Source organism: Salmo salar, chromosome ssa20 (assembly GCF_905237065.1).
Source record: "Salmo salar chromosome ssa20, Ssal_v3.1, whole genome shotgun sequence".
NCBI lineage: Eukaryota > Metazoa > Chordata > Actinopteri > Salmoniformes > Salmonidae > Salmo > Salmo salar.
In genome coordinates this window covers 27,104,867-27,124,863 of record NC_059461.1, presented here as the reverse complement: position 1 = coordinate 27,124,863, position 19,997 = coordinate 27,104,867, and the positions used below count along the sequence as shown (strand labels likewise).

Below are 19,997 nucleotides of genomic sequence, written 5' to 3'. Positions count from 1 at the left end.
CCTATCCCATCTGGAGAAAAATAATACCCATGTAAAAATGCTGTTCATTGACTACAGCTCAGCATTCAACACCATAGTACCCTCCAAGTTCATCATGAAGCTGGAGGCCCTGGGTCTCAACCCCGCCCTGTACAACTGGGTCCTGGACTTTCTGACGGGCCGCCCCCAGGTGGTGAAAGTACGAAACAACATCTCCAATTCACTGACCCTCAACACTGGGGCCCCACAAGGGTGTGTGCTCAGCCCTCTCCTGTACTCCCTGTTCACCCACAACTACGTGGCCATGCACTCCTCCAACTCAATCATTAAGTTTGCAGTAGTGGGCCTGATCACCAACAATGATGAGACAGCCTACAGGGAGGAGGTGAGGACACTCGGAGTGTGGTGTCAGGAAAACAACCTCTCACTCAACATCAACAAAACAAAAAGGAGATGATCGTGGACTTCAGGAAACAGCAGAGGGAGCACCCCCCTATCCACATTGAAGGGACAGCAGGGGCGAAGGTGGAAAGTTTCTGGGCGTACACATCACAGACAAACTGAAATGGTCCACCCACACAGACAGTGTGGTGAAGAAGGCGCAACAGCGCCTCAGGAGGCTGAAGAAATTTGGCTTGTCACCTAAAACCCTCACAAATTTTTACAGATGCACAATTGAGAGCATCCTGTCGGGCTGTATCACAGCCTGGTATGGCAACTGCATCTCCCTCAACCGCAAGGCTCTCCAGAGGGTGGTGCGGTCTGCACAACACATCACTGGGGGCAAACTACCTGCCCTCCATGACACCTACAGCACCCAATGTCACAGGAAGGACAACAACCACCCGAGCCACTGCCTGTTCACACCGCCATCATCCGGATGGCGAGGTCAGTACAGGTGCATCAAAGCTGGGACCGAGAGATTGAAAAACAGGATCTATCGCAAGGCCATCAGACTGCTAAACAGCAATCACTAACTCAGAGGCTGCTGCCTACATTGAGACCCAATCACTGGACACTTTAATAAATGGATCACCAGTCACTTTAAACAATGCCACTTTAAATAACGCCACTAACAATGTTTACATATCTTCCATAACTCATATCACATGTATATACTGTATTTTATACCATCTACTGCACCTTGCCTATGCCGCTCGGCCATCGCTCATCCATATACTTATATGTACATATTCTCATTCACCCCTTTAGATTTGTGTGTATTAGGTAGTTGTTGGGGAATTGTTAGATATTACTGCACTATCGGAACTAGAAGCACAAGCATTTCGCTACATTCGCATTAACATTAACTTGATTTGAGTGCCTTTCCAAATCATGTACAATCAATTGAATTTACCATAGGTGGACTCCAATTTTGTTGTAGAAACATCTCAAGGATGATCAATAGAAACAGGATGCATCTGAGTTAAATGTGAAGTCTCATAGCAAAGGATCTGAATACTTATGTAAATAAAATAAAAAATGTCTTCTCAAATTTGCAAAAAAAACTGTTTTCACTTTGTCATTATGGGGTATTGTGTGTAGATTGCTGAGGATTTTCATTTATTTAATACATTTTTGAATAAGGCTGTGACAAAATGTGGAAAGTCAAGGGGTCTGAATACTTTCCGAAGGCACTGTATCGTTGGTGCACACAGGCAGCGGCTGCGGAGAGGGAGCAGACTGCAGAGCAGGCACACACACAAACAAACAGGGAAGTTGCGAAATCAACGAAAAGTTGCTAGGGCAACCTTAACAAGTCGCCAAATTTGTTATACAGGTTGTAGTAAGGGGAAAGGAAATTGGATTAAAATTGATAAAATTGCATGATTAAGGGATTTATTTACAATTTAAGAAGTGTGGTTTGAGCTACAGTGGCCGCCATCTTAGATATGCCATCTTGTCTGCAGATTTGTCACTGGTGTTACTGTTCTTGCCGGTAACAGCAGTGACATGACGATAACACCAGTGATAATAACACAAAACTTTTTTGTCAACGTAGTATTTTAATAAACCCTCAATTATATTAAAAAATACTTGTTAGCATTTTATTACTGTTTCAATATTGTAATCGCATAATATGGCTTTCCTTTTGATAGATATGGCAAAATTAGGTGCTGCTGAAAAGCAAAGACTCTACAGACTCTACGCTTACAAGTATGCTTCAGAGATCCAGTCAATTCACTTCGGGGGGGTCACACAAGCAAGTGATGTTCCACACTGGTGTCCTCGATGTGGCAGAGGAGCCCCCCCCATCTCCTTCTGCACCATCTCACCCAGCAGAAGGCATAATCCAGCAGCCATATGGGCTCACCTGGACCAAATCCTGGACATAAAAGCCTGGTTCCTCTCTAGGTTTCTTCCTAGGTTTTTGCCTTTCTAGGGAGTTTTTCCTAGCCACCGTGCTTCTACACCTGAATTGCGTGCTGTTTGGGGTTTTAGGCTGGGTTTCTGTACAGCACTTTGAGATATCAGCTGATGTAAGAAGGGCTATATAAATACATTTGATTTGATTTGAAAACACCAGTACCCTGCCGTGCAACACCTTCATTTCTTCAGTGATGGCCCTGCCACACAATATAAACAGAAGGGCAACTTTTACATGGTTTGCACAGAACCTTACAAGGAGGGCTTCCAGGGGACTACGTGGAACTTTTTTTAGGCCAGTCACGGAAAAGGTGCTCCGGATGGAGTGGGGGGGTTCATTAAAGAGGTCAGTCGACCTCTTGGTCCACCACGGCAGAGACTTAACAGATGCAGTGTCATTCTACCAGGAGTTAAGGGACTCTGGCAGTCAAATACAGTTGCATTATTTCAGCGGGGAAGAGGTGGAAAGAAAGGCATAGATGATGTCAGAGGTATCTCTGGTTACCATAAAAGGAACCATGTGAATGCACCAGGTTTTAAGTATCACACCTGGCATCCTAAAATAGAGACATAAGTTGTCTTTGCCAAGCAGCGGAAGGCCTATGGGATTGCCCATGTTATGGACTCCAAGAAGTCACCCTCCATACAATGCCGGCTAATGGCCGTGATCTCTCACCTCCACATCAACCAGATGCCATCGACCTGGATACCTCAGCCCCACTTCGTCCAGATGTCATCAAGTCTCACCACAGTGGACAGTGGTGTATCGTGAACTATGATGAACAACCATACCCTGGCATTATACTGGAGGTTGAAGAACAATGTCAAAGTAAAGTGCATGCACAGGAATGGTGTCAACAAGTTCTACTGGCCAAGCCCCAAGAGATGATATCAACTGGTATGGGGATTACCAGATTGTTTGTCTGATGCCAGAGCCATTGCCAGTGAATAAAAGATCCGTTCAAATTTGCCACAGTATCTGGAAGTACTTCGAGGAGCACCTGACTGTGTGAAAGTGGCAGATGTGAACTGGCTACTAGTGAAGAAGCCGTCAGTAGCTAGAAAGCAATGGAGATTGGCTCAGAGATAAGATGTTATGTCACGTCCATGGCAAAGAGAAACATATCTGAAGTAAAAGTGAAGAACAATACAGGGAAAATTCCATGAACATGTTTTACTGCATACAAAATGTTTGTATCAGTGTGGTTAGGAAAACAGTTTGTGTATGTTCAATGTTCGTGTTTCTAATGTTTAGTGGACATGTTTTATGTTTATTACAATGTGTTATGAAAGACATTTTAGTCAATGGGCATCTTTTGGTCTTAATCTTTGACCAATAACCCTCATTTTATTGTTAATATTTAAATCAACCCATCTTATGAAATCTGAAAATATTTGTAATGAAAAATATTACTAAAATTGATAATTTGTTTGAAATAATCTTATGTTTGTCATTGGTTTCACATTGTGTCACTGGTGTTACATTGCGTTACTGGTATTACTGTATGGCATATTGGTGTTCTGGCATCAGAGTTAACCAATTTAATTTAATGTTTTTTTGTATCAACCTAACTGTTGCTGCATTCATTAGTAAACATTTTAAGGATATGATCATTCAATTTTGATGATTCAACCTCTATTTCTAATGTTGCAAGAAAAAATGTCAGACAATAGAACTTGACACATGCAGGTCTAAAGTAAATGATTACTAATCCAAACTATTTCTTAGTATCATCATTAACCTTTTGTCTGATTATATATGCAAATTAAAGACTGAAATTACATTCTCGAAAGCCTGAATTGTCATCTAAAATATAGGTAACACCAGTGACAAGGTACCACCAGCATTTTTTTATGTAATGTAGTGAAACTTTTAAGCTGTCATTTGTTGATTTATAATGGTAAGGGGTTAACTATTATCTAAGTTTTTTTTAAATTATTATTATTTATTTTTTTAATAATAAAAAATGTGTATAAGTTTGCTGTTCAAAAAGCCACCATTTTCATAGAATGACCCAGATTTTCAAATCTGACAACTATGTGGCTGTGTATGGAAATTGTCTTTCTTGGGCTGGGCGTCAGTAAAACTGCAGTACCGAAACAAAACTAAGGCCAGCATCCCGGAGTGGCCTCTTCACTGTTGATGTTGACACTGGTGTTTTGCGGGTACTATTTAATGAAGCTGCCAGTTGAGGACTTGTGAGGCGTCTGTTTCTCAAACTAGACACTAATGTACTTGTCCTCTTGCTCAGTTGTGCACCGGGGCCTCCCACTCCTCTTCTGGTTAGAGCCTTGCGGTTGTGGGCAGTGCAGTTTCCATACCAGGCGGTGATACAGCCCGACAGGATGCTCTCGATTGTGCATCTGTAAAAGTTGAGGGTTTTAGGTGACAAGCCAAAAGCTATTGAACCTAGCATGCCATGACAATGAAAATGGTATATTCTAGGACTGGACGGTATACCGTATTTTACGATATTCCGGTAGATGCACATACCGGTTTGGGTATTTACTTCACTTTCTAGAACGGTATTTGAATGTTTGGTTTGTTAAATGTGATTCACCATGTGTAACGTCCATTTTTACAGTTTACTCTTCTACTTGAGTCATCTCTCTCCACGCTGCTTTCCACACAGACCTAGCCCCACCCCGTCACTCAAGGAGTGTATTTGTTGTTGCTTGACCACGAGACACTTGCGTTCAGTCTGCATGGTCAATGCAGCACAAATAACAATGTTGATGACAACGATGCTGTTTTCACTTTGCTTCTTAATATAAATCCACTAGCGATCGATAAATTACACTATTAGTTTGTGTTTCTTACATTTTCAAACAGCTAGTTTGTCTTTTCTTAATAACTATTAGGGCTAGGCCCCTTTTTTCTCAATTTCCGCCTAAATGACATGCCCAAAGGAAACTACCTGTTGCTCAGGCCCTGAAGCCAGGATATGCATATAATTGGTACCATTGGAAGGAAAACACTTTGAAGTTTGTAGAAATGTTGAGAAAATCCAAAGAAAAACCAACAAGATTTATTTTTGAGAGACCATCCTCTTAGAAAGGCAAGTAAAAGGTCTATTGAAAATTAGCTCCCTGGATGCAATTCCTATGGCTTCCACAGGGTGTCAGCAGTCTGTTCAAGGTTTCAGGCTTGTAACTTTAAAAACGAATAAGAAATACGTTTTAGTACAGGGACGCAATCTTGGAAATTCGTGTTTGCGCGCACCATGAAGACAGGATGTACCTGCTAAAATCGGTTTCCTATTGAATATACTTCTTTCCGTAACAAATATTATAGTTTGATTACATTTTATGGTATCTGAGAAGTAAATAGAAACGTATTTAGACTTGTTGAAACAAAGTTTAGGGTTAGATTTTCGGATTCCTTTCTCTGCATGTTGAACAAGTGGATTACTCAAAATCGATGGCGCCAACTAAACAGACTTTTGGGATATAAAGAAGGATTTTATCTAACAAAACAACATGTTATAGCTGGGACCCTTTGGATGACAAATCAGAGGAAGATTTTCAAAAAGTAAATATTTAATCGTTATTTGTGAATGTATGAAACCTGTGCCAGTGGAAAAATATTTTTAGGTGGGGTGTCGTCCTCAAACAATTGCATGGCATGTTTTTGCTGTAATAGCTAGGGTAAATCAGACAATGCAGCTAGCGGGAGGCCTATCCCTAATTAACAAGTTGGGCATAAATCGTGTTAGACGCTAATGCTAATCAAAAGGGGACCATCGCGCTCTCCCAGAAGCTTGGCTGGTGCGTAAAACCCGCAAATTCAGACAAAAGCTGTAATGGGTCCACACTCAAAAAGATATTGCATAAAGCTTACTTCATTTTTCAATATTTGTATTATTTTCACTGCATCAGGGATAGCGTACACAGACGTTAAACCTTTGCAGCCTTCTTCATTGTAAGCTATTAGCTAGCTAATAAAAATGTACTCAGTCAGAGCAAACAAACTATACAGCCTGATAATACCAGTGATGGTGTAGACCTAAAATCAGCATGTCGTTTGTGCAACAGTATCTTCTAAATCAAAGAGGATTACGCGAAGCATGAATATGTTAGCTACATGAAGTAGCTAAGACAAAACATTAAATGTCGCCAAAGACTATAGGGTCCCCTAGGAAACAATTATCAACACTTCAGTTCCTACCCTGTCACAATAACTCCTCCCTGGCATTTTCATGTCAAACACTGTATTCGAAGTGCCCATTATTTTATTCTAAACTATAGAATTAGAACAATCATTATATTTCAATGACTCCAACAGTTCACTCAAGTTTTGCTCTGAAATAGCAAGTCAATTCACAATTGCAAATTTTGGTTAAAAATAAGGCCTAGATTGTTGCCCATATCGTGCAGCCCTACATAGCTGTGTGGAAATTCTCAAATGAGTGGAGGAAATGGAAAAATAAATGTAGGAAAATGCTGAAAATAGTTTTGGGTTGAAGTTGAATTGAACAGTATGGAGGAAAAACCAATTGAAATCACATGACGAGGAAGTGATAGTAGGTTCCAATCTAATAACAAATCACTGGATGGAAACCAGCATTTAGACATTTTGTGTATCTACTAACAAGGTTGATTACCTTTCCTGACAATGGCTGGCAATTATAGCCAGCTTGTTGGTCCTCGTCATGACTAGGAGGGCATTACTCATCACCATGACAGCATCCAGACACTTAGACAGGGTGCACTAAGGGAAGGAGAAAGACTGAAATTTGCTTGATTGTCCAACTGTCTCTTTGAAGTGGAGGCTAGCTCTGTAGATATTTGCACAGAGAATAATACTAGTTAAATATATGGGGTTCTCTGTTAGCTTGCTGGCCCTACCATATGAGATTTGCATCCACAACAATGACCAGAAGACTGACTTCATCCTCTGCAGAAAAACACAGAACTTAGCTTAACAGCTATAACAGATGGCTATTGTTATGACAATAATTAACTCTTATGCCTATTCATCATGCATTCATGTGATAGTGATAAACTGTAGTAGGCCAACGTTACTGATTGCTAGTTAACGTTAACTAGCTAAATGAATAAAATTATACAATGTTAGCTAGCCAGCTACAGTAGCCATTTAATTCCTTCATAAAACTCATTCAATGCAAGCAAGCTTGTAAGCAATTGTTTTCACTACATAAATGGTAACGTTACACTCCCAATGTTTAAAAATCTGAATTATTGTTTGAGATTATGCTTTATTAAAGTTTATCTCTCCATTTACCTGAAGCCATCCCTATAACACAAACAGCTTGCTAGTTAAATTATATTCTAGCATGCCAAAATTAAAGCCCTGCACAAAAAATAACAATACAATGTTGCATGGCCAGGTGCACCTGGTGAGTGGAGTTATCTTAATCACTAATGGAATTGTCTAAAATGTCAACACCATGTGAAACGAATTTGACCAACGATAACTGAGATATACGTCATCAAATTGCGACATCAGCTACACCATGCCAAAAATGAGCAAACGTTTACCTAAAAATCTGTAGCTGTAAGAGTGACAGGATTAGCTAATATACTTATTTTATTTTACACAAATCAAGGACTCTCTGTTCTCAGTCCAAAACATAAGAAGCAACTCTTGAAATAGCGTCATCCGCGTCAGGAGGAAAAACGTGCTGTTTCATCAGCTCGAGCAAGGTAACGTTATATGTTAGTTAGCTAGCGTAGCTACGTTAATTGTCAACAATAATCCTTCTGGCATTTACTAGGTTAACTGCCTAGAAAGCTTAATCTGTTCAAAGGTGTCATCTGGCCTGCTTCCTGCTTTTGTTGAGGTGTCGACTTGTTTGACAGAATGGACAAAGATGGTGAGTTGAAGTCTCATTGATGAATTTGATGAGTAGACATGCTAGAGACCCTTATGGCCATAGATTCCTGCATGATCTTATAGTTGCTTTCATGGGGGTTGTTTCCATACATGCACAACACTATCCATACAACTCTAAATAAAGGATAATGTTTTTAGTGAGAGTGTAATCAAGTATAATGTGTTTCCATTTGACTTTGACTTGCCCATGGCCATTTCCTTTCAGAGCTGGTGGAGTACTTCAGGACACAAGTGAGACAGGACCCTGAGGTTCCCTCTGCTGTGGCAGCTATCCGCACTCTCCTGGAGTTCCTCAAAAGAGACCAAAGTCAGATTGTCTTTTTTAAAACTTTTCTACTCTCCACTTGTTATACTGATATCTAGTGAATCAGGTTTTTTGTCTGATTACTGAAATCAAAATATTTTCATCACTGCTGAAGAGTTTGCACTCGATTTATAAATTATTAGCAAACAGACAAGTTGTGGTATTGATTAGCTTATGCTTTATGTCCCTGAGCAGGTGAGACCATCCTGGGCTTGAGAGAGAACCTGACCCAGACCATCAGGCGTCTGGAGGAGGCTGACTCCTCTGTGGCTGTCTCGTCTGGTGGCGAACTGTTCCTCCGCTTCATCAGCCTCACATCGCTGGAGCACCCTGTGAGTAGAGAGGGGGCCCTCACCTATCCTCCTCACTGTAACGCCAAGGCTACTCTTATATGCTCCGAGCCCACTTTTTAAAGTGATATTACATGTATTTAATACGTGAGAGTTGCTTGAGTTGTCCAGCATACCATCATGATTTAAGATGTCATTTTCAGAAATATTAAGTGTTTTATTTGTCCCCCAAACAGGATCTCTCTCAATGCAAGAAAGTGATGGTAGAGAGAGGAGAGCTCTTTCTTAAGAAAATCTCCCTTTCCAGGAGTAAAGTAGCAAAACTCTGCCATACCTTTATCAAGGATGGCGCGGTAAGTATTTCTACTGAATTTTTAAATTTTAATGAAGATTCCAAAACCCGCTCCACTGGGACACTCATGGTGATTCTGCCTGACAAACACTGTTCTCTATTGTCATTCACAGAAAATACTGACACACTCCTCCTCCCGGGTGGTTCTTAAGGTACTGGAGAGTGCAGCAGCTGACAAGAAACGCTTCACTGTCTATGTCACTGAGTCACAACCAGACTCTGCAGGGTGTGTGGTCAACACAAACATATGCATATGTCTAATGTAAAACTAAGTAAGCAAGCCCTAAAGAGGAACTTGGAAGACTATTCACAAGTGTACTCTTTTCTCTTTCCAGACGACAAATGGCTGACAAATTACGGAATCTAAACATTCCGGTCACTGTGGTTCTTGATGCTGCAGTGGGGTAAATATCTAAACCATTTCAGTTGATACATGAAATGAAAGCCCAGCTCAATCACACCATGTTTCTTCGAAAGACCATACAGTGCCTTCAGAAAGAGTTCATACCCCTTGACTTATTCCACATTTTGCTGTTACAGCCTGAATTCAAAATGAATTAGATTGAAATAGTTTCTCACCCATTTACAGACAATACCTGATAACGATAGTGAAAACATGTTTTTAGAAATGTTTGCTAATTTATTGAAAATTAAATACAGGTATCGAATTTACATTAATATTCACACTCCAAATTGAGCTCGGGTGTATCCAATTGCCTTTGATCATCCTTGTAATGTCACTACAACTTGATTGGAATACACCTGTGGCCAATTCAATTATTTGGACATGTTTTAAAGAGAAATACATCTGTCTATATCATGTCCCACAGTTGACAGTGCATGTCAGAGCAGAAACTAGACCATGAAGTCCAAGGAACTGTCCATAGATCTCAGAGATATTTGCCTCATCACAACTCTATCTGGGGAAGGGTATAAAAATGTATATAGTGTTGAAAGGTTTCCAAGAGCAGTGGTCTCCATAATTTGGAAATTGAAAAAAAATATGGAACTATCCAGAGCTGGCTGTCCGACCAAACCAGGCAAGAAGGACCTTGGTCAGGGAGGTGACCAAGAACTCATTGACCACTCTTACAGAACTACAGAGTTCCTTGGCTGAGATCAGAGAACCTGCCAGAAGGACAACAGTCTCTACAGTACTTTACCAATCTGGCCTTTATTGGAGAGTGGCCAGACGGAAGCCACTCCTGAGAAAAAGGCACATGATGGCATGCCTGGAGTTTACAAAAAGGCACGTGAAAGACTGAGATCGTAAGGCAAACAATTCTGTGGTCTGATGAGACAAAAATATTACTTTTTGGCCTGAATGCAAAGCGCTATGTCTAGAGAAAGATGGGTGATAAGCTGTGCCTGGTTAACACCATCACTACCGTGCAGCATTGCGGCAGCAGCAACATGTTATGTGGATGCTTTTCAGCAGCAGAGACTGGTAAGGACAGAGGGAATAATGAATGGAGCCAAATACAGGCAAATCCTTGATGAGAACTTGCTTCAGCGTACAAACGACCTCTAACAGGACAATGACCCCAAGCATACGGCCAAAGCACTGCTGGAATGGCTTCAGAACAAGAATGTGAAAGTCCTTGAGTAGCCCAGCCAAAACCCTGACTTGAATCCCATTGACAATCTGTGAAAAGACTTGTCAATGGGACCACTCCCTATCTAACTTAACAGAGCTTGAGAAAATACCAAAATCCAGATGTGCAAAGCTGATACAGACATACCCAAGATGACACAAAGCTGTAATCGCTGCAAAAGATGAATCTACAAAGTATTGACTCAGGTGTGAATAGTTATGTACCATCTAAGGTGCGTACGCAGTAGACCCCGAGACTGCTGCGCAGCTCCCCCCTGGGACAGCCCTGCAGAAGAAATATCAGGCCACAGAGAGATGCACGAGATTGAACTTCACTTAACTTTTCCCCCTGTTAGTTAACACTCAACGTTTCACTTTACTGTGGCAATTTGGATTGAATCGACACAATTAGCCACTTTAAATGCAACATACTGAAACAAAACTATGCAAGACTTAGTATGCAAATCTAACTATGCAAGAGATTTTGTTGTAGGCAGAATGCATCGGCATTGACATGCACGACTCAGCCCGTACTATATACACAGACCGGTGCGGCATAACCAATCAGAGCTGCACTAGGCCTATATGCAAAAAGACCATTGCCATATATGGATCTGTGCCATTTACTTTGAACTGGATTGTTTACAGCATGGTCGTAGATGTATCCACATGTGCACATTTTGTTAATATCCTTTGCTGGTTAGTGAGTTATTAGCCCAGTAATGGATCATTTGTAGTCAGCAATAGGGGTGTGATTGCTTCCTACAAGAGCACAAAACATGTACATCTCTAGACATCTTTGAAAAGCTAGTCAGGTAAAAAATAGCTTTTGTCTTTAATGGGCAGTTTTGTGTTTTTGAGACATGCTTGAATAAGCTAAGTAGCAATAGGCAGAGGGTAGCATAATTTGTCTGATTGTCTAATGGTAGGGGAATAATAATGCATTTTATTTTGTAAAATTGTTTCTTGCATCAAACAACTTTTTTCAGTCACCTTGTCTGAAAGACAAGTGGATAAACAGGTGCATCTCATGGAATGTAGGCCAACATTGAACACCACACATTGGCTGCTACTGTAAACTGAATGATGGAACGGCTATTTCCATGTTAAATTGTTATGGGATGCATTTTCTCCCTTGTTTTTGATGGTAGGCCTACATTATGATCAAATAGCCACAGTAGCCTACATGGCCACTTAAAACTGTAACTTAAAGCAGGTACAGCCTCAGTGTTCACAGTAAACACGTGCTGGAAGTTGCACTGAATTTTTAAAGTTAAAGTTTGCGCTCAGCAGACCTGAAATTTGCTCAGTGCTGAAAACAATGTGAGGGAACATTGCTTATGTACGCTGAACAAAAGTGCTGAGGAGTATTTCTGTCGGTAATAAAGCCCTTTTGTGGGGGAAAAACTCATTCTGATTGGATGGGCCTGGCTCCCCAGTGGGTGGGCCCACGCCCATCCATGGCTGCACCGCTGCCCAGCATATCTGTGAAATCCATAGATTAAGGCCTAGTTTATTTATTTCAATTGACTGATTTCCTTTTATGAATTGTGACTGTCAAATCTTTGAAATTGTTGCATTAATATTTTTCAGTATATGAAATATTTGTTTCATATTCAATACATTTGCAGACATTTCTAAAAACATGTTTTGACTGTCATTGTGTGTGAGAGAATCTATTTTGAATTCAGGCTGTAACACAATGTGGAATAAATCAAGGGGTATGAATACTTTCTGAAGGTACTGTAAATACCCTGTTTTACCTATACCCACCTTTTGGATTTGTACAGGTAGCCTAAATTAACAAAGCAGTCAGTGAAAGCTGTATTTTATTACAGTACTGAATGTTTTTTGTTAAAGGTATATCATGGAAAAGGTGGACCTGGTGATTGTGGGTGCAGAGGGAGTGGTGGAAAGTGGTGGCATTATCAACAAGGTATATTATGAATTGGATAACACACCATTCAGACAGTCTCATGTTGATGTTACCATTTACAACACAGCGGTTTACCCTTTATTCTGCATGCAATTCACATGATAGATTGGCACCTATCAACTGGCTGTGTGCTCCAAGGCTCACAACAAGCCTTTCTACGTTGTGGCAGAAAGCTTCAAATTTGTCCGACTCTACCCTCTAAATCAGCAAGATGTCCCAGAACGATTTAAGGTAATAGCACCAAAATATGATCAATTGGCTATATAGTGATTCTTTCTGTAGTTATGATGTCCTAACTAGTGGTCTCACTTTGCTCTCTGTATTTCAGTATAAAGCAGACACACTGAAGGCAGTGGAAGACCTAGCAGAAGAACACCCCATGATTGACTACACACCGCCATCACTGATTACTCTTCTTTTCACAGACCTGGGGGTCCTCACTCCTTCAGCAGTCAGTGATGAACTTATTAAGCTGTACTTGTAAACCACCACTAGAATACTGACAAAACGCCATCAAATGGATGAACTTGATGCAGATCTTGAACAAGTGAAGTCACCGTTCTATATGCATTTCATTAATGTCAATCCCCCAGGGAATCTGCCTTAAACAAACCAAAAACACGTGTGTGTGTGTGACTATTTACCCCCTACTTGTTTTACTGGAGTTTGAAAGGTTCATCTGACCCATACCAGACTGTGTATAAAAACCAGCAATTATAGCGGCGTACTGTGTAACGTATTGCAAATTAGAAGTAATCAATCTCAAAAGGAAAAAGGAGACACTTTTTATTATTATGAACAGGACTTGGGTCATCCATAGTTTAACTTTTGAATGTTTGTCTGAGCTCTCTCGTGTTGGCTCAGATTAGTTATTCACCCTCTGTACCCAAAATAAAACATCCCTTGAACATAAATACCAATACAAACTATGAATAAGTCTGTAGGAAATTGTCCTCATTTGATAAATAGAAATGCTCAAGTGACTACTTAAAACTGGCAACAGCTCAGATCCCATACCAAGGCTTCTTTTGTACTGCCCTTGCCCCAAAAGGTAGAATCATTACTAAAGTATATGCCATTACTTTATTTTTACCATTAAATGGGCATACTGTGACTGATTGGCACGGGAAGTGTTAAACAAATACTTTTTTTTTTTATCAAGAACTCCCCAGAAAAAAAATACAAGCTGAACAGTTTTGTCTAACTAAAACAAATTTAGAAAGAATAACAGATCAAATACAACACTGGGCTTGGAATGATGTGTCCAGTGTGGCTCAATTGGTAGAGCATGGCGCTTACAACAGCAGGGTTGTGGGTTTGATTCCCATGACGGACCAGTATAAAAAAATGTATCCACTCACTGTCGCTCTGGATAATGGTATATGACTATGTAAAAGCAAAAATATTTCCACCACCTACTCAGCGTAGCCTAGTGGTTAGAGCGTTGGACTAGTAACCGAAAGGTTGCAAGATCGAATCCCCGAGCTAACAGGTACAAAATCTGTCGTTCTGCCCTTGAACAAGGCAGTTAACCCACTGTTCCTAGGCCGTCATTGAAAATAAGAATTTGTTCTTAACTGACTTGCCTAGTAAAATAAAAAAAATTCTATCCACAGCTATAAGATGAGAAAAGCTCATCCTAATGGCATCCAACGTTTTGGGGCGGTGGCTTTGAATGTGCAAATACTCAAACCTTCCTTGATCAAAAAATAACAATACCCTCTTCAGCGCTATTGATGTTAAAGTCTGAGGAGTCAATGCGAAAACAGTATTCCGCGAGTGGAAAAACATGCATATGTACCATGGCCTGAAGTACACGAACAGAAAAACAGGAGATTGGACAAAAGTCTTTTCAGATGTTGTTTGATTTCCAATTTTGAAGTATGGTGTGGCTAATAGCTCAAGTGAATAGTAAATAATTTGAGGGAAAAAATGTTTTACACAACTCTCCGCACTTCGAAAAATCTCTTCAGGTAGTAGATCTGTCCAAGGGTCATGGCTACCAGCACAAGGGCTTCAAAGAAGGACCAAAGCACCACTCGGCTGTTTGTGTTGTCATTAACTGGAGGGGAGAAAAACACAGGACAGTACATTAAACCACTACTGCCACTGAAGTGTTTTCACTAAGCTGTCAAAATTGGGTGTTCTTGACATAAAGGCATGAAATGTTATGCAGTTTGAGATAAGAGCTTAGGTCCATATGTTATTCATTTTCTATGGAAATAGCACATTATACATGGCTGTTATTGAAGTAGCAGCACAGAAGTGGTCTTACTTGCTCTGTGTATCCTCTCTCGGACCTCCATGTATTCCTGCTCGTGTTTTACTGCTGTCATGGCAACTGCTAGCTCATTAATCATCTCTTCCAGCTTGTTCTGGTGGGCTGTGAAAAAGAATGGAAAATTAACAAGTAGTACAGTATACAACATTTTGCAAAGTTAAAGTAACCCCAACAAGCACAGGCACATCCAAGTAAATCAGGTACAACTCACATCAAGGTTAGGTTTATTGTAGATGCTGTTCAAAGTGATGTAATGACTTAAGCAATAAAGAGTTGTGCAGGAAATGTTCGTACATCAAACAACCAGTAAACTGACATCTCCATCTCTCTACCAAAGCTTGGGTATACCCATTGTGCAAAACATTTGTTAACTAACCTTTACATTAACCTTACAAATACATTGTCAGATACATTGAAGTCATTCAAGCCTGTCTTTAGTGCATCTAACATTAAATAACATCTCCTGTAACATAGCAAACTTGGATTAACATAAAACTAAAGGCACCATTTGAGCTGGTCGTGCTGTGCAAACTGCTCCATGAGTGGACACAAGTGTACTGATTTGATACAAGATGTATTATTGAAACTGACCAACCAACACTTTTGAAAAACTGAGGGCAAAAGTAATTGACCCAATTTGTTTCCTGAATGCCCATATGGCAGAAGCTATGGGGGGCATAAATTCCTAAATCCATTCACCATCTCAAGTCATTGCCAGTTAGCATGTGAGTGTCCATAAAGCAAAATAAAACAGCACAACCCAGGCAATTAATATGACTAACTATGAAAATGGTACTATTTAAATTCACTCTGTTCATTTTGTAATTCAGTACTTGGGGTAAGCAACACTACAGAGAAGAGTCCATTTTCTCCAAGGGCATTGAAGAACGACCATCTCTGACCTCATGCAATAGTGTTAACCTACCGTCCCAGGTGTCTCCACCTGATGGAGGGTGGAGAGCAGAATGAGAAAAGGATGAATATGAAGAAAGAAGGAATATGAAGGAAAGAGTTTTCCAGAGAACCTACAAATATAGGGTGAGATTATATTCCCAACATCAGTCAGTGTGACCAGAGCTCTACAATGCAACCATTTTACTTGAATGTGTGCCTAAATATTTTGCTGTGCAATCTGGAATTTTAATTTAGGAGCACCAGTGTGCCTAGAAAAATGAAAGATTCTTGCTTTATTACCTGAAATATTTTTATTAGGTGTACACTTGCTCTTTGTAAAAAAAGGTCAGTGTTGAGCCCTGGTGCCCATTGCTGCCTCTTCACCCCAGTTTACCTTCTGTCTCCATGCCGTCTCCCTTGGGGGCCTCTCCAATGCCAATGGTGAACATGACAATCTTGGGTGTCATGGTGGACATCTTATTGCTGAAGCAAAACTTGTATGTGCCATCCATATGGGCAGCCACCGAGTACTTCCCACTGGATTCTCGGTCTCCTTTGTAAATCTGCTTCCCATCTGGACCTGTGATCTGCAAATGAAAAGTACCTACATAGTCATTGACAATCTATGAAACATTAGGCAGCTAGTTACTCATGTTTTGACTGGACAGCATCAGATATACAACACCACCATCAGTACAAACTCAGATATGACCAATAGCCCTAACATGAAGTCATCCCTTGGCTCCTGATATTTTTTCTTAGGTGATAATCTCGCACTGTCAGTCAACCAAGAGAGTTTAGCTAACGAATGTAGCTACGTATAATGCTTGCTCGCTAGCCATATGGCACAATTTGAGGGACGTTTGGAAGCACGTTAATTTAGCTAGCTACCTACCTACCTAGTTAATGTTTCGCTAGTTAGGCCCATGATTAGCCAAAGCTAGCTAACAGCTGGGGGGGGGGGGGGGGCTTTCCCCGCAATACATTTAAGAAAGAGGGCACCTTTCACAACTCAGACTTTACCTCCACATCGATGTCTAGGAAACCTCCTTCGGCCACCTCAAACATGAGGCCCATCTTGGTACCAGAGTTGACTCGTTCAAAGAAACACTCTTCTGCATGAGCGTCGATGCTTACGAAGTAACCTGACGCTGTGGCGGATAACATAGCTAAAATTACCATACACTCCGAGAGAGTAAACATGATTGCTGTTGTTTTTCGCTACTGTCTAGCTATGTGAAAAATAGATTAGCGAACAAAACGCTCAGCCGCTGACTTACGGAGGAGGAGCCAGCAGTAGAAGGGGGGATGCAACTTCCTCGCAAATGCTGCCACGTAAAGACGGGAAAACGAGCCGCGTCGAGGTTCAAAAAGCCATTCGATTGTGCCCACTCAAATTGACCTCAGGCCCCTGGTCCAAGACCTGGGTGTATTCATTAGGGCGATTCGGTTGCAAAACGTTTCTTAAACGGAAGCAAACAAAACGAAATGGGGATTGACCAGCCTGAATTTGGCCATTAGAACCTCGTTTTAGTAATACAACTGTTTTGGACTAATGAGTCAGTGGCGACCCGTCATTCAGTGCAGGTGGGACTCTTATATATTTTTTGTCTTTTTTGGGGGACTTGCCTGTTTTGCATGTTATTTTGGCATTAATACGTGTCACATATCAGTTTGCAAACAATGTAAACAAAATAAAGTATATATCATTGAGTTAATAAAACCGTATACAAACATGGTCTCTTTTATGTTTTCTTGAGTAAGGCAGCTCCAAAACGCAGGTGTTTCAGCCTAGCTCAGTGCTTTCTGTGGTGGTGGGGAAAGCCAGCAGAAAATACAGAGCGTTGCGCCGTGATTGGCTCAGTGTTCTGTCACTCACGGGGACACTACGTCACTGCCAAGTCTAAGGGTAAAGCTCGAAAATTCAAGCCCCTTGGGTGCTGCTATAGATAAAATGCCCATCTGCCTCACACTAATAATTTGGTCCATTCACCTGCTCTGAATGACGGGTCGCCACTGCCAGGGAGATATGTATACTGTAGCTAATACTAAGTGTATGTTGTGTAGTAAGCTCTTTGTAGCCCATGTGCCTCACCCTAATAATTTGGTATATTTTCACCTCTTAATTTTGCCTACTGTCCTAACTTGGTGGTGCACATGTAGCCTATAACTTTTTTGAGAAATGTAATCGAATATTGTAAGAGCTGTCATTGTCCGCTTATATGCCCCCTTTATTTATCCTACGGTTCTGACTTGGTGTACTGGGGGACTTGCCTGTTTTGCATGTTATTTTGGCATTAATACGTGTCACATATCAGTTTGCAAACAATGTAAACAAAATAAAGTATATATCATTGAGTTAATAAAACCGTATACAAACATGGTCTCTTTTTTGTTTTCTTGAGTAAGGCAGCTCCAAAACGCAGGTGTTTCAGCCTAGCTCAGTGCTTTCTGTGGTGGTGGGGAAAGCCAGCAGAAAATACAGAGCGTTGCGCCGTGATTGGCTCAGTGTTCTGTCACTCACTGGGACACTACGTCACTGCCAAGTCTAAGGGTAAAGCTCGAAAATTCAAGCCCCTTGGGTGCTGCTATAGATAAAATGCCCATCTGCCTCACACTAATAATTTGGTCCATTCACCTGCCCTGAATGACGGGTCGCCACTGCCAGGGAGATATGTATACTGTAGCTAATACTAAGTGTATGTTGTGTAGTAAGCTCTTTGTAGCCCATGTGCCTCACCCTAATAATTTGGTATATTTTCACCTCTTAATTTTGCCTACTGTCCTAACTTGGTGGTGCACATGTAGCCTATAACTTTTTTGAGAAATGTAATCGAATATTGTAAGAGCTGTCATTGTCCGCTTATATGCCCCCTTTATTTATCCTACGGTTCTGACTTGGTGTACAGGGAGAAACACTGTAAGAACGGCCCATGTTCTGAATTCTGTCATAGTCTGGGTAGCCATTTGATTAGCTGTTCGGGAGTCTTATGGCTTGGGGGTAGAAGCTATTTAGGAGCCTCTTGGACATAGACCTGGCGCTCCGCTACCGGGTGCCGTGCGGTAGCAGAGTGAACAGTCTATGACTAGGGTGGCTGGAGTCTTGGACAATTTTTATGGCCTTCCTCTGACACCGCCTAGTAAAGAGGTAGGAAGCTTGGCCCTGGTGATGTACTGGACCATACGCACTACCCTCTGTAGTGCCTTGCGGTCGGAGGCCAAGCAGTTGCCATACCAGGCAGTGATGCAACCTGTCAGGATGCTCTCGATGGTGCAGCTGTAAAAACTTTTGAGGATCTGAGGACCCATGCCAAATCTTTTCAGTCTCCTGAGAGGGAATAGGTTTTGTCATGCCCTCTTCACGACTGTCTTGGTGTGTTTGGACCATGATAGTCATTGGTGATATGGACACCAAGGAACTTGAAGCTCTCGACCAGCTCCATTACAGCCCGTCGATGAGAATGGGGGCCTGTTCGGCCCACCTATTCCTGTAGTCCACAATCATCTCCTTTGTCTTGATCACATTGAGGAAGAGGTTGTTGTCCTGGCACCACACTGACAGTTCTCTGACCTTCTCCCTATAGGCTGTCTCGTCGTTGTCGGTGATCAGGCCTACCACTGTTGTGTCGTCAGCAAACTTAATGAGGGTGTTGGAGACATGTTTGGCCACGCAGTCGTGGGTGAACAGAGAGTATAGAAGGGGACTAAGTACACACCCCTGATGGGCCCCAGTGTTGAGGATCAGCGTGGCAGATGTGTTGTTGCCTACCCTTACCACCTGGGGGCGGCCCGTCAGGAAGTCCAGGATCCGGTTGCAGAGGGAGGTGTTTAGACCCAGGGTCCTTAGCTTAGTGATGAGCTTCGTGGGCACTATGGTGTTGAACACTGAGCTGTAGTCAATGAACAGCATTCTCACATAGGTGTTCCTTTTGTCCAGGTGGGAAAGGGCAGTGTGGAGTGCGATTGAGATTGCGCCATCTGTGGATCTGTTGGGGCGGTATACGAATTGGAGTGGGTCTAAGGTATCCAGAAGGATGCTGTTGATGTGAGCCATGACCAGCCTTTCAAAGCACTTCATGACTTCCGACATGAGTGCTATGGGGTGGTAATAATTTAAGCAGGTTACCTTCGCTTCCTTTAAAT

The 19,997-nt window shown here is 41.5% G+C and overlaps 2 protein-coding genes across 4 annotated transcripts; one reads left to right on the top strand and one right to left on the bottom strand.

Moving 5' to 3' along the window:
• Positions 1-7,790: 7,790 nt before the first annotated feature.
• LOC106580370 (translation initiation factor eIF-2B subunit alpha) lies at positions 7,791-13,300 on the top strand. Of its 3 annotated transcripts, none has more exons than XM_014161342.2 (10): positions 7,791-8,013; positions 8,170-8,183; positions 8,409-8,510; positions 8,703-8,839; positions 9,034-9,150; positions 9,263-9,375; positions 9,485-9,553; positions 12,604-12,679; positions 12,785-12,910; positions 13,008-13,300. In XM_014161342.2, exons 2-10 carry the CDS (start codon positions 8,171-8,173, stop codon positions 13,161-13,163), a joined length of 909 nt encoding a protein of 302 aa, XP_014016817.1. In that variant the 5' UTR covers positions 7,791-8,013; position 8,170; the 3' UTR covers positions 13,164-13,300. The 3 variants fall into 3 exon arrangements, with proteins under 3 accessions (XP_014016817.1, XP_014016818.1, XP_014016816.1); XM_014161343.2 differs by having other exon boundaries at positions 8,151-8,183; XM_014161341.2 differs by having other exon boundaries at positions 8,118-8,183.
• A 1,232-nt stretch (positions 13,301-14,532) lies between these two features.
• LOC100195679 (transmembrane emp24 domain trafficking protein 2) lies at positions 14,533-17,149 on the bottom strand. Its single transcript, NM_001140708.2, is given in 4 exon segments — positions 14,533-14,741; positions 14,955-15,062; positions 16,249-16,441; positions 16,878-17,149. Coding segments are annotated over 4 exon segments (606 nt in total). The 5' UTR covers positions 17,058-17,149; the 3' UTR covers positions 14,533-14,616.
• Between the last annotated feature and the right edge of the window lie 2,848 nt (positions 17,150-19,997).

Excerpts from the sequence above, each read along its gene's own strand:
- LOC106580370 (XM_014161342.2), top strand. Across the intron at positions 8,511-8,702 it reads GTTCCTCAAAAGAGACCAAA|GTGAGACCATCCTGGGCTTG; the intron begins GTCAGATTGTCT and ends GTCCCTGAGCAG. Across the intron at positions 12,911-13,007 it reads ATGTCCCAGAACGATTTAAG|TATAAAGCAGACACACTGAA; the intron begins GTAATAGCACCA and ends TCTGTATTTCAG.